Source organism: Poeciliopsis prolifica, unplaced genomic scaffold (genome assembly GCF_027474105.1).
Source record: "Poeciliopsis prolifica strain line A6 unplaced genomic scaffold, Auburn_PproV2 SCAFFOLD008, whole genome shotgun sequence".
Classification (NCBI taxonomy): Eukaryota; Metazoa; Chordata; class Actinopteri; order Cyprinodontiformes; family Poeciliidae; genus Poeciliopsis; species Poeciliopsis prolifica.
The window spans coordinates 9,033,269-9,045,498 of record NW_026562383.1 but is presented as its reverse complement, the minus strand read 5'-3'; the positions used below and the strand labels follow the sequence as shown (position 1 = coordinate 9,045,498).

Below are 12,230 nucleotides of genomic sequence, written 5' to 3'. Positions count from 1 at the left end.
CTGCAGATAGATAGATGGCACTTCACATCTGCTGGACGTTCAGCGGAGTCAAGGGGGATCTCCTAAATCTCGGAACATATTTCAGGCCTCAAGGACGACCCCGCAGCCCTCCTCCTCCTTTCATGGGGGGAGGAGGATGGAGGTTTCAGAGAGCGTTTGTCTCACATAGACAGAGGTTTGGCGACGTTGTTCTCACTGCATAGAATGAAATGTCAACTTTTTCCGCCTCTCTTTTTATTGCCAACTGGCACAGAGTTGCATCCCGCTCCAAGCGTCTCCTCTGTTCTCTTTGAGTTATGGTTCTGTTTGTTATACAATTAGCCCGCCAGGATGGGCATTATAAATAAAGCCAAGGGTGTAGATCAGCAAGTTGTTCTTCCCCGCTTTTCCCCCTTTCACTCTTTTGGTCCTGGTCCATCTGCGTATGCATGTGTCTGAGCTGACATGTTGTGTGTCTGTTCAGTGGGACTGAATAGTGGGAGTCAAATCTTGTCGTAAAAAACCCCCCGTCTCTGCTCTGTCTGTTGTTTTCGTGCTCCTCACATTGAGATAAAAAGCACACATGTTTTAACATCTGCACCATCAAAACGCTACAGATGAACCGTTCCACAAGAACATGAACCAATGTCGCTGGCCAGACGGTCAAACATGCAACTTCAGCTCACACTTACACCAAAGAGCTTCCAAAGTGAAAACATGTAGCCTGCTTATTAACAGTAGAGAAGCTCTGAGAGGAACATGCTAACAAGTTCCAACTCATTTGATGAATTTGTTCTGCAACTGAACTGCGAGTCACACATTATTTCTTGACTGGGCACAGTCCGACCGTGGAAGTATCTCATCGCTGTGACTTTGCCAAGTAAGCACCAGCGCAAACTCTATCAATGTAATGCATTAATTAGTTTGAAGCAAAGATGCTGCAAAGCAGATTTTATGGCTTTCAAACAGATGGAGAAAAAGTTATCACGACCGTTTAACAACTTTATGCTTGGCACAGTACCCTATATACTCACAGGTAATAGAGATGGGGGGGACGGTCTTCACATTTTATTGATGTATTTTGTGGTATTTTTGGGGGTCAGATTAGATCAACCACAAAATTATTCTAATGTTCAGCCCGGTTTTTTAAGCAATATATGTATCACTGCGTAAAGTTAGAGCCTTACAAAAACAACGTTGGAGTGCAACTCTACTGAACAACTGTACACACTCATTTTAGTCAATACTTTGGAAATTCTAATTCAGCATTGTGCTTTTTGTTCATCTACTGTAACAGAAGTAGTATTTTGAACATTCAAGTCCCAAAACATGCAAATCATACACACTGTTTATTTTGTTTGTAAATGATAATTTTAACTCTTTCAAATGAGTAACGATTATTGTTTCATTACTGTGTTAGCAAGACATATCAGGGTCCCAAATGTTTCTAAATGTATTTTTAAATTCATTTGAAATGCACAGTGACTATGTAAAATCAACCAACTTCATTTGATAAGTCCCAATGTTTACCATCACTCTTTTATATCCTAATGGACTGAGTGGTACAAATGGTCAAATGCTAGCACAAAATAATTCAATCTCTATAGTTGACAGGCATTCAGTCAAAAGAAGCTGCCTAAAAGTTACTTACCTTTACATGCGCCGCCCTGCTCTTCATATCCTGATCTGCAGAGACATCCGCCGATAGGAACCAACCACTCTCCATCTGCTCCACAGTACATTTTCGGCTCCTCTCGCTCCTCTGATTGGTTGACACACGACCCCCTGACCTCGACCAGGGAAGACGTGTCAGCACCGGTGACCGTGTCGGGAAAGGTCGCCAAGTTCCGGACAGTGAGCGGACAGGTTTTGTAGAAAACCCGGACAGAAACCAAAGCGATGCAGGCGCCCACGTCCTGAAAGGCCAGGTAGAAGCCTTTCCTTGTTGTGACCTTCACATCTCGAATTTCTGTGTTCAGCTTCATGATGCGGTCTCCAACATCCACCTGGAAGTGAAGGGGATGGGATAATCTTAATGGAACGCACAGTAAAGCATCTCAGTCAGGTTCACTTGTTCAACCTGAATGTGAGCGTTTCAGCTGAACTACTGACAATGTTTCCATTTTCAGCTCTTGGCTCTCATTCAGATGAACTTTTATCGATTTTGCAGGTAAAGTAACCTTTAATGCTTGCAACACTTAAATCAGCAGACATTTTAGGAGCGGCTAAGCAATAGCACACTGCCAAGTTTTAAAGGACAGAAAAGCAGACATCCAAGATTGAAGTGCTTGTAAACCAAGTCAGAAAATTACAGCTAAGTGCCAGAAGGTTTTATTTTCCACATGGCAGCAAATTAAAGTGAGATGAGGTGGGTGGACAAACAACTGAAAGCCTGACTCAGTTGTTTGGTGCTACCTGGGTGAAACTCTCGTCTGCTGCTACCGTGTCCACCTTAATGAAGCTGCTCTCTTTGATGTAGCTCTCTCTGTCTTCATTTGACTCGTGGTAGTATAGATTGAACGTCTCCTGCAAGATAAGAACTGGGTTTAAGAAAAGCAGTGGCTGAGAATAACATCAACATTGGCTCAAAAATAATAGGTCAAATTCAGGTTTGGGCTCAGCTAATCAGCAAATAATGTGATGCTTTGCAATAGCATGTACATGCATTTTAAAAATTGCAACATTGAGACCAAAAGGTTTTTGGAGCAGGCCATTTTAGCATATTAGGACTTGTTAATCTTAACCAGTCTATTGTAGCCCTGCTGGGAAGCAAATTTCACCAAATCTCAAATCTTTCCCAGCCTTCAAAAACCACGTATCTTTTTCTTTCCATGCGCTTCATAAGTATGAATTACCTTTAGTTGGTCTAGCAACAAAAGGCTAGACTACATAAAAATGTAGACTAAACACATTAAAACTTGTGGTTTTAGTCAAAACAAATATAAAACAACTAAGGATTTTGTATAAGAAAGTTCTGTAAGGAAAAGCCTGTGGTCATGATGAAAGTTAGCATGAGAATTGGAGATAAATCTTGATTAAAAATGTCTATTGTCCTGGAGTTTCCCTCTGCTTTCACATCATGCAGAATGTTCTCTACCTTGCAGGTGCCGGTGACTCCTGGCAGGCTGTTGCAATCTCTCAAAGTAAACTTGACTTCGACGTAAACCCGCTGAGCACCGGACCGTGGGATCCAGTCTGTTCTCAGCCAGTTGTTCTGACTGGGCTCCAGAACATTACACACCTGGTACGTCCTGATGGGGATGTTCTTCTCATCCATAATGCTCACTTCCTCCCACTTCAAAAACACACACACACACATACACCCACACACAATTCTGTTACTACACAGGAGAAATGAAAGTTTTACATTTTTTAGGAATGAAGGAAATTGTGTATAATTACAGCTCACTGAGTTAGTGAAGATGCCATACATCTTTTAGCTGCTTCCCTGCTTTGCAGGAAACGGCTAGACTTTACCCATGCAAATACTAACACACTGGCTAACAAGACAAACTTTTAAAAAGCAGATGCTTGTTCAGTGTGATCATTCTCAATGGCTATACTGTATGGAGCAACAGAGAAGGATCCCCGCTGCCAGCTGCAGCTAATTTTGTAATGTTGTCAGGAAGCCATCGAGACAGCCATTGTTTTTCAGAAAATGACTCAGTGTTTGGTGGGTTTTTACATAATCTGCCCTCATAAACTGAAAGCAGTCACTTCATTGGGACCTCTTTGTCCCAATGAAGGCTATAGACTATAGGTCCAAACCCATTTCCAATGCTGCGTCCTCTAATTCACAGCAGTGATTTAAAGCTTCGCCATCCAACATTCACTCCGGCATCAATATTCTGCAGCGGCCAGCGGTTCCGATCTGTTGAGAGTCCAAGGCTTTCTGCAGGCGCATTTCCATACAAGCGAGGCGGCCTCAACCTTCGCCTCACCATCCATCTCAATAGGGCCGATTATTTGCCTTGTATTGTGACCCTCCAAATGACCGCTGAGCCTCCCAGCTCCAAATTGGCTTTTTATTGCCACTGAATAATAATCTTGCTCTCTCCATACCACTGAGAGCTGTATACATGCTAAATTCACCATGTCCGAAGAAAGAAAAAGAGAGGGCGAACTGGAGCGTGATAGAGTGTGTGCGTGTGTTTGTGCATGCGTATTAGGGTGAGTGTGTAAAGAGTTTTCTTAACCTGATCAATATGTCATCAGTGGCGCGTGCAGGGTTACAGCAGAAACGCTGATAAATTACTAGTGATGTAAATTTCAGTAGATGTGCAAAAAGAACCCGCAGTGCAGCAAACGTGACAGACTCTGACCTTCAGTTTATAATAAAACTTAATTCTGTCCTCATTTTTCATTTCCAGGGCAGTTAAAATACTGAAAACACACTGGGCAAGCGTCATATCTGACAGATAAGTTTTATGGTGACACAATGACTCACACCTTATCTGAGTTTTATTGTCCTGAAGTACTAGTATGCTATTCTTTTAACTGTATGCTGCTTCCTGCTCTGCTTGCTGTACTGTGTAAAAGCAGACACAGAAACCTTTTTGGTGTGACCTCTTTTAAGACAGACAGAGATCACAGCTGTCAGAGAAAAGAGTGTCTTTGTCCCAACCAGAAAGAGGCTGAGTTTTTCTTTCTGTGTGTGTGTGTGTATGTGTGTTTCTGAAAGATGGGGATGATGGGGGGTGCCTCTAATCTAAAGCTCAGTACGTGAAGAGCAGGACCCTGTCAATCAAGCCACATGCGATAGAATAAGAGCACGGTAACCTCGAAGAAATAAAAGTCAAGTTCACCAGTAACTTTTATGTTACAATTTTAAATCACAGTCACAACAAAAAGTACCAAAAAAACAAACAAACAAAAACTGATAAGTTAAAATATAAAACAGATATTTCCAGGATTTATTCTGGCGATTGCTTGGTAGTACAAATCCCTAAAAAAAATGACACCCACCATCAAGCTGGTTTGTGCTTTTGCCTGTGCCAACTTAAACGCCAGCAATCTCATATTAGCACTTAGTCTTGGTGAACAACAGCACATTGCAAAATCTGTGGGAAGATTATTTACAGCTTTTCAGACCAAGTGTGCGTGAATGTGCATGTGCTTAAGATAGAGATTGTGTTTTCAGAGGAGAGAGCAGGTTGTAAACAGTGTATCTGTAGAGAGAGAGAGAAAAGTCTCCCACTCACCCCTCCCTCTGCAGGATTGGCTGCCCATTTCAGTTCTCCTGGCACTGTCCTAGTATCCAGCAGGGTCACTGGAATCGCAGATACACACACACATGCAAATAGTTTAAGAACAAACAGCATACATGCTTCACAACATTATTAAGCCATGAAACTTAAGCTAGATAAATTAGAAAACCCTGTTCTGGCTACAGTATGTGTTGGTTGACTTTGTGACAATTGTAGAATAAGCAAGGGCCTAAACTTTCATCACTTTTACCACGTTTTCACAATAACCCTGCTGAAAATTTTTAAATAATTGGAATAATACCACATATACAAGTGTATATTAGTGTGTATTTGTTTCCACACTGACAAGTTCCAAACACTGGTCATCTCCTGATATTGTCTGTTTTTTTTTTCTTTTTACCAATTAATATCTTTTTTTTAACCTATTCAAATGCTTTCCTGTTTAAATTTAGCTTTAACTAAAAGTCAGGCTTGGCTAGTCCATTTCATTTATTGACAAAAATTTTCTTTTTGTCAATAAGCAGATTAAGTCTTCCTTCCAATTGAAGCACAGAAGCTTCCTTTCAGCCAGCTGACAGGCAGTACCCATAAACAGGCATAGGATCTGCACTGCATTACGCTAAGCTATAGCATTCTCTAAGTGTATTTTATCTTTCATTTTCTGGCATTTCATAGAAAGTGATCACAAACAGCATGATATCAAATATTCTTGATATGCATTGTTGCTGATGCTGGTCCATGCTTACTGACAAAATACACCAACATGTCCAGAAAGTTTTGTAAGATGAAGACAACTTTTAATTTGCTAGAGTAACATTTGTTGCAGCACAACTTGAAATCAAAGACAAAAAAAATCCTGATCAACCTTTGGGTTAGTTTAAACAGCCGAGTAGTGTGCAGATTCATGTTTTCAAACATGTTAAGACATGCTGCGTTTTAGCCACTACACCAGCCACAATTTGAAAACTACTGTAATTCTCATAAGATTGTGCAATTAATATCATTTGAAGGCGGGGCCATAACTGAGTGGCATTCATCTAAAAAGAGGCGCCAGGAAGGACAAAAAGGGAAGCATATTAATGAAAATCAATCAGTCAGTCACTCGTTCAATTAATCAGCCATTCAATGAATGGACATTAGAGCTGGTCATTGTTCATTTACAGCTTGAAAACAAAAAAATAAATAGTGAAGTTTGTGTCACTTTATTTTAGTTTGTAAGTTGCAATAGCAGCATTCCTTTCCTGTTGCGCTGGGTTGCGATAAGATTTCAATCAATAAGCGTTATCGTTCTATCTTAATCAAAAGAGATTATCGAAGCGTGAAAGCCATAAATTAAAGTTAAAAGGTTTTACAATTACATGCAGTGAAAGCTATAATGGCCATTTTTTGTCACCTCAATCCATAACAAAAGGTTATTGTTTTTCTTTAGAGCACATTACCAAATTATGCAGCTGAGCTCAAATGGGGAAATCAACCATAAATCAGTACAGAAATTATAAGGTGATAAGCATTGAACTTTTTCTCTAATAGTCCATGATCCGCGCAGCTCAGCCCTCCTCTCTCCGGTCCTCGGATGCGCCCTGTGCGCACGCAGCGCCTCTTCCAGGCGCTGCGTACGCACACTCACCTTCATTGGGGAGATAGATCCTCGTCCTGGTGCAAGAAACCAGCGTTATTATCCAGACGGATGACAAAAATGCTCGCAACAGATTCCCAGCCATGTGTGCCGCGCGGAAGCCTGCGAGCTCTCCGTGGGCTGCGCGCGCTGGCTGAAGCGGCTCCATCCCGGTGGGAAAACTCCGCGTGAATGAAACCAAGTGTGAACGCGAGTTGGGATGGATGCGGCAGCGGGAGCGGCGGCGGATTCAGGGGCGGTCTCCCACTCAGAAGCTTCCCTTGATGGCAGATGACATGAAGTTAATGCAAAACAGCGCTGAGGCTCATATTAGCGTCAGTCACTCAAATAATGTTTGTTGGTGCCTTATGGCACATCTTAGGGTGAAAGTTGCTGATCAAATAAATTAGGTTTATTAGGAAACTGGGTGACAGAAGATGATCGGTAGTTTTCAAAACGTATGAAACGTATTTGAAATAACATAAAAAAATAAAGGAAACTTTAAATGATAGAACCAAGCTTCACCTTCTTCATCTGTAACATCCTCTTATCTAAAGGGACGTGAAGCAACCAAGCGTCTGCCTGAAGGAATAGAGGTGATCTAAAGGAGGCCAGAGTTACAAGAGCTTCACTTTGAAAAAGAAAAACCGCACTGTGCTGCATAATTTCAAAAACATGAATGTTTCACAAGTTCCCCCACAACTGGTTGGGCGGTATGAATGTGGCTGGAATTATCGGAGGTTCTTTGTCCGCATGAGCAGACAACACGACGCTGCAGAGTGTAACTACAGCGCCACCTGTTGATGGATGGGAACCTCAGCGAGTGATGGGGGCTTTTATGCAGTGTGCTAATGACAGGAGACATCTGTCAGCTGCTAATATTTTAAATTCCATATGGGCATCATAAAGGAAATGAAATAAGCTGACTCATTTCATTAAAGCTCTTAGGCTGGCTTTCCTGTAAAAATAGTCAAACTCAATTTACCACTTGAGCATTTTTTTAAAGCCCACTGTCTTCACTCATCTTCAAAAAATAGGTTTGGGGATTTTTTTCTTTCTTTTTTTTTTGCTGATGCGTATTTTTATTTATTGTTTTTTTTTTTTTTTTTACAATTACATATATACCCTTAAAAGCATTTGCTGTGTAAAGCATGCAGTAAAGTGAATCAATGTACACCCGAGAGCAATGCATGGGAATTGGGGCAGGGAAAACTGGAAAGGTCAAATTTCATTGTCACTTTACCTTTCAGTCTAAACATCTTATTGAGATGAAAATACATTTCTTTAGGTGAGACTCACTAAGTAGTAGGAACACAACAAGTTAAAATAAAACATTTTCTAAAAAAAAAAATAAAAATTAAATAAAAAAACACAAAGTCACCACAACTAATTCTGAAAGTAACTAGGTTTCAATGAAGGTTGGAGGTAAGCACATATTTTACAGTGTCATCTGCATATAAAAACCAATTTGGCGTTTTATATATTATTGTACATAACATTTGTACAGAGAGGGAGGAGCAGGAGCTAGATGAATTCCGGGGTTATCAATTGTACGCACAAATCTTTTAAAAAAGTCCATAGTTTGGTGATGATGAAGTCTCAGTGATGTTTTCTGCAATACTGATGCATCACAACAGCTGCCTCTGCCAAATATGATGACCAGGTAGACCATTAATCCTATCAGTTACACCCAGCATGCATGCATCTCTAGTACATCCTTTAACATTACTACTCCAGTCAACACCAAATGGAGGAGATCAGAAAGAAATACCTTCTCTCTGCAGTCTTCAAGTTGTTGGGGAAAGCTAAAGTGCGCATATTGCCTTTGTGCTGGCAAATCATGCAACTATTTAGTGTTACACCAGCGGAAAATGAAACTGACAGTTTTTGAGTGATGAATATACATTTCAAAGTAATGGAAAAATACAAACAGGAACAGGAACCATTGAGTATACTAATGTCAGTTGACTAGCATGATTATTGTCTCATGTAATTTTGATTACAATAGCAGACAGAGTATTCATTAAATGGATAATTTTTATGCGGTGTGCCTTTCAAAAATGTTTTAATTTACGAGACACACAAAGAAAAATAAATCCTTACTTCTTCGTCAGCCTGTATCTTCATTATCCAGAAACGTTTATTTATTGGGGGATAAAATCGCCACTTTTCAACATCTTTAATATAACGTCAGTGATAAGCAAGTATACGCTGAGCAGTAGTTGTGTGTAAAAGCATTGAAGGGACAAACAAAGACAAGTCACATGACGCGTCCTCCTACACTCCTTCGAAACAGAGACTTGCTGAACAACTACAAATGTTAGTTTTTTATAACCTTTGTTGAAAATCATCAGCGTACAGCACTACATAGTTGCCCGATTTTGTGGGGAGTAGTGTGAACAAGCAAATGTATTTGTGAGCACAAGTGTGTACACACTGGGAGTTTCTGTGTGTCGATCCCTGTTGGTTTCCATCTTGTGTTTTTGTCTTCACAGTTGCTACGCTGAAACCATCTCAGTCCCCTGTAAGGCACCATAATGGACCCAGGAAGAGCATCTGGCACTTTGAGACGGCAAAAAAAAAAAACATCTCCCTGCTTCGATCTGCCAATCTACCCCCCAACCACCATAATACCATTTTCACGTTTCATTCTCCTTCCACGCCACGATAGACTGCGCAATCACAAAAGCCCAATTAGCCAAGAGAGGAACGCCGACTTTGCTAGGGGACCGAACAGCCAATGGCATCAGGCGGCATCCGACGAGGGCCTATGGGGCCGCGGGCGCAGGTGGGTGGGACATGGTGACACTGTGACATGGATGGAGAACGCGCCATTTGTTTCTGGTCATTTATGTCAACCAAAGTTTTGATTGATGATACTTGGGGATGTTTTTCTCACTCTCCCTTGAGATTCCCACCTCTCAGGAGGGGGTGTGGTTTCTTGGACCCTAATGTTTGGCCCTTAGCCCTGTGCCACACAAATGCATATCTTGCACAGACTTTTTGTTCTGCTTTAGGGTCCCCAGATGGAAGCTGCCCACACATCTGTATTGAAAAAAAAATCTATAAATATAAGCTGCGTTTATTTCACCTGCCCATGCATTATGTTACCATTTGCACCAATTCTCTTTGTGCTTGATGAAGCTAAGGTGAGTGAAAAAGGACCGCAAAAAATTTCCCCAAAGTAAAGACAAAGTAGACAAATGTAAATTTGTGCATTTGAGTGAGAGTGTAAAGAGAAAAGCCCAAGGGACGGTAGGTGTGTGGGCGTCTGAGAGAGGAGAACAATAGAAGCAGGGAAGGAGAGATGAGGAGCAGCACGTTGCCAGTGAGGATTTGATTGGGTGGGAGGATGTTTAGTGGTGGCGTGGAGTGGGGTGTTGGAAAAAAAAAAAGGATGATCCCTCAAAGGCTCTATGAGATATTCCTGGAGCGAGTAAGGGTTTCATTTGGCTTGCAGTCCTAAACAGAGAGCTTAAACTGCTTAATATTCATACTCCCAGACTGGTATTCTCCTGGATATATTGCAGATAATAGAGTTTCTAAATGTGCACTGTGGAAGTTTGTGCGATCGAACTCGTCGGGTCGACAAAGCATCATTAGCATGTCAGAGGCATTCTGTTGGGTACCCAGTTCCCTCCGTAGCAGCTGCTAGCCTGGCAAATTACTCAGTTCATGTGTGCATTGGATTGAACGTGCATCCGTGTCGAGAATGCACAAAGGAGGAGGCAGAGGGAAGGTTACATCAAAAACATCCCTCCTCAGACAATGTGTGTGCCTGTACGTGTCTAAGCTTTGATGACGGGAGAAATCTCCATCAGAACCTTGCTTTGGGAGCGTACAGTATTTGTGTGTGCGCATGCGGGGAGTGTTTGTGTGCTGTGTTTGTGTGCGATTGCACAAACATGGTGTCAGAGAGATGAGATGTTCTCTCTATCCATCTGTTCTGCTGGCATTTACATCTTAGGGAGCACTACAGTGGAGGAGAGACAGACCGAGAAGGATAAACAGTGCTGTGGAGAAATTCAACAACGTTGTCAGGTTTGTCTATCAGTCCCCGGAGTCAAGATATGTTTGGGTTCCCTTTGGAGCTCTCAGATTTTGGTGGCCATTGTTCCCCTTTGCCATTTTGTTTCTTTTGTAGGGCACAAAACTTAACTGATGAGGAGCATCTGACACTTTGGGGAAGCAAAAAAGAAACATCTCTCAGCTTTGATCTGCCACTCCTCACCACCTCGCCCACCACAATACAGTTTTCACATTTCATTCTCCCCCTTATAGATCACAAAAGTCCAATTAGTCAAGAGAGCAACACCAACTTCACTGAGGGAACAACTGACTAGCCGCATCAGGCAGCGCCTAGTGAGGGCCTGTGGGGCAGCATCGCAGCTGGGTGGGACGTGGCTGTGGGTTCGAGGTGACATGGTTGCAAGAAGGGAGAATTGTCCTTTTTTTGGCTATTTGTGTCACCATAGTTAGTTCTGCTGAAGCGTTCAAGAGAATCGGGTACTTTGCAGGAGCAAAACAAAATCTGCCCTATCTCCTTTGATCTGTTAGAAATGCATTTTGTTATGTTCGTTGTTTCGCACATAGTTTTTTGAGGATGGAATGGTGCCGTCTATTACAGATTACATTTAAATAAGCTTGCAAAATTGTTTTTATGTTTAAGAAAATTTAGTACTTGCTTTGACTATTGAGAATTTTTACACAGCATTTTTGTAAAGGAATGTGATTATGGCACCAGGGTTCGTAGTAATACATAATCTATGTTATAAAATAAAAGAAGAATAATGTTTTATATAATAAGACACATAAACGTGCCCTCTTAAATATAATAAATTCGTTTTACCATTAATTGAGATTATTTTATTTACTGTCAATACACCCATAAAAATTCTTAAATCATATATGTAGTCTAATTTGTATTGTTTATTTTAAAAAGCTACTTTCAAGTGAGTTTCTATGGGATCCCCCATTTGAGCCAATTTACTATAAGGAGTTATATGAGTCTTGAACAAATTAAAATAACTCTAAGTGACCTCCTGTAGGCATTTTTTACTTGTTTCTTACAGAAGATAGAAAAAAAAATGTCTTAAACTATCGGTTGTATGAAACAACCAAATACACAATACACAATAATTTTTTACACAATAATTTTTTATGTTTGGTTGTATAGGTTTTGCTTGTTTAACTTATCTAAACGCACTGTCATGTACAAAAGGTGCCCTTTAACTACATCTTGATTGACTAATAATTCATGGAAATGCTGAGCTAGAAAAACAAATACAAAAACAAAAAATAATGAAATGAAACCAAGTGCGTAGACAAGGCTTTGTTTGGGTAAAAAACAGAAGGAGAGCTTTCCAAAATAGCGATGTACAAGTAGGGATCAGCTATAGGTGATTTTATCTGACTTTGACTCTTCTCTC

At 40.9% G+C, this 12,230-nt stretch overlaps 1 protein-coding gene across 1 annotated transcript in view; it reads right to left on the bottom strand.

Annotated features, from left to right (window-relative positions):
- LOC129361638 (ephrin type-A receptor 4-like) overlaps window positions 1-6,998 on the bottom strand; it is a 29,862-nt gene extending 22,864 nt beyond the window's left edge. The window contains exons 1-5 of the mRNA XM_055032608.1: window positions 6,814-6,998; window positions 5,181-5,248; window positions 3,077-3,274; window positions 2,395-2,505; window positions 1,631-1,985 (exon numbers count right to left, since the gene is read on the bottom strand). Of these exons, the coding sequence (XP_054888583.1) occupies window positions 1,631-1,985; window positions 2,395-2,505; window positions 3,077-3,274; window positions 5,181-5,248; window positions 6,814-6,970 (889 nt within the window). The 5' untranslated portion in view covers window positions 6,971-6,998. The remainder of the gene's footprint in view (window positions 1-1,630; window positions 1,986-2,394; window positions 2,506-3,076; window positions 3,275-5,180; window positions 5,249-6,813) is intronic.
- Window positions 6,999-12,230: the final 5,232 nt, after the last annotated feature.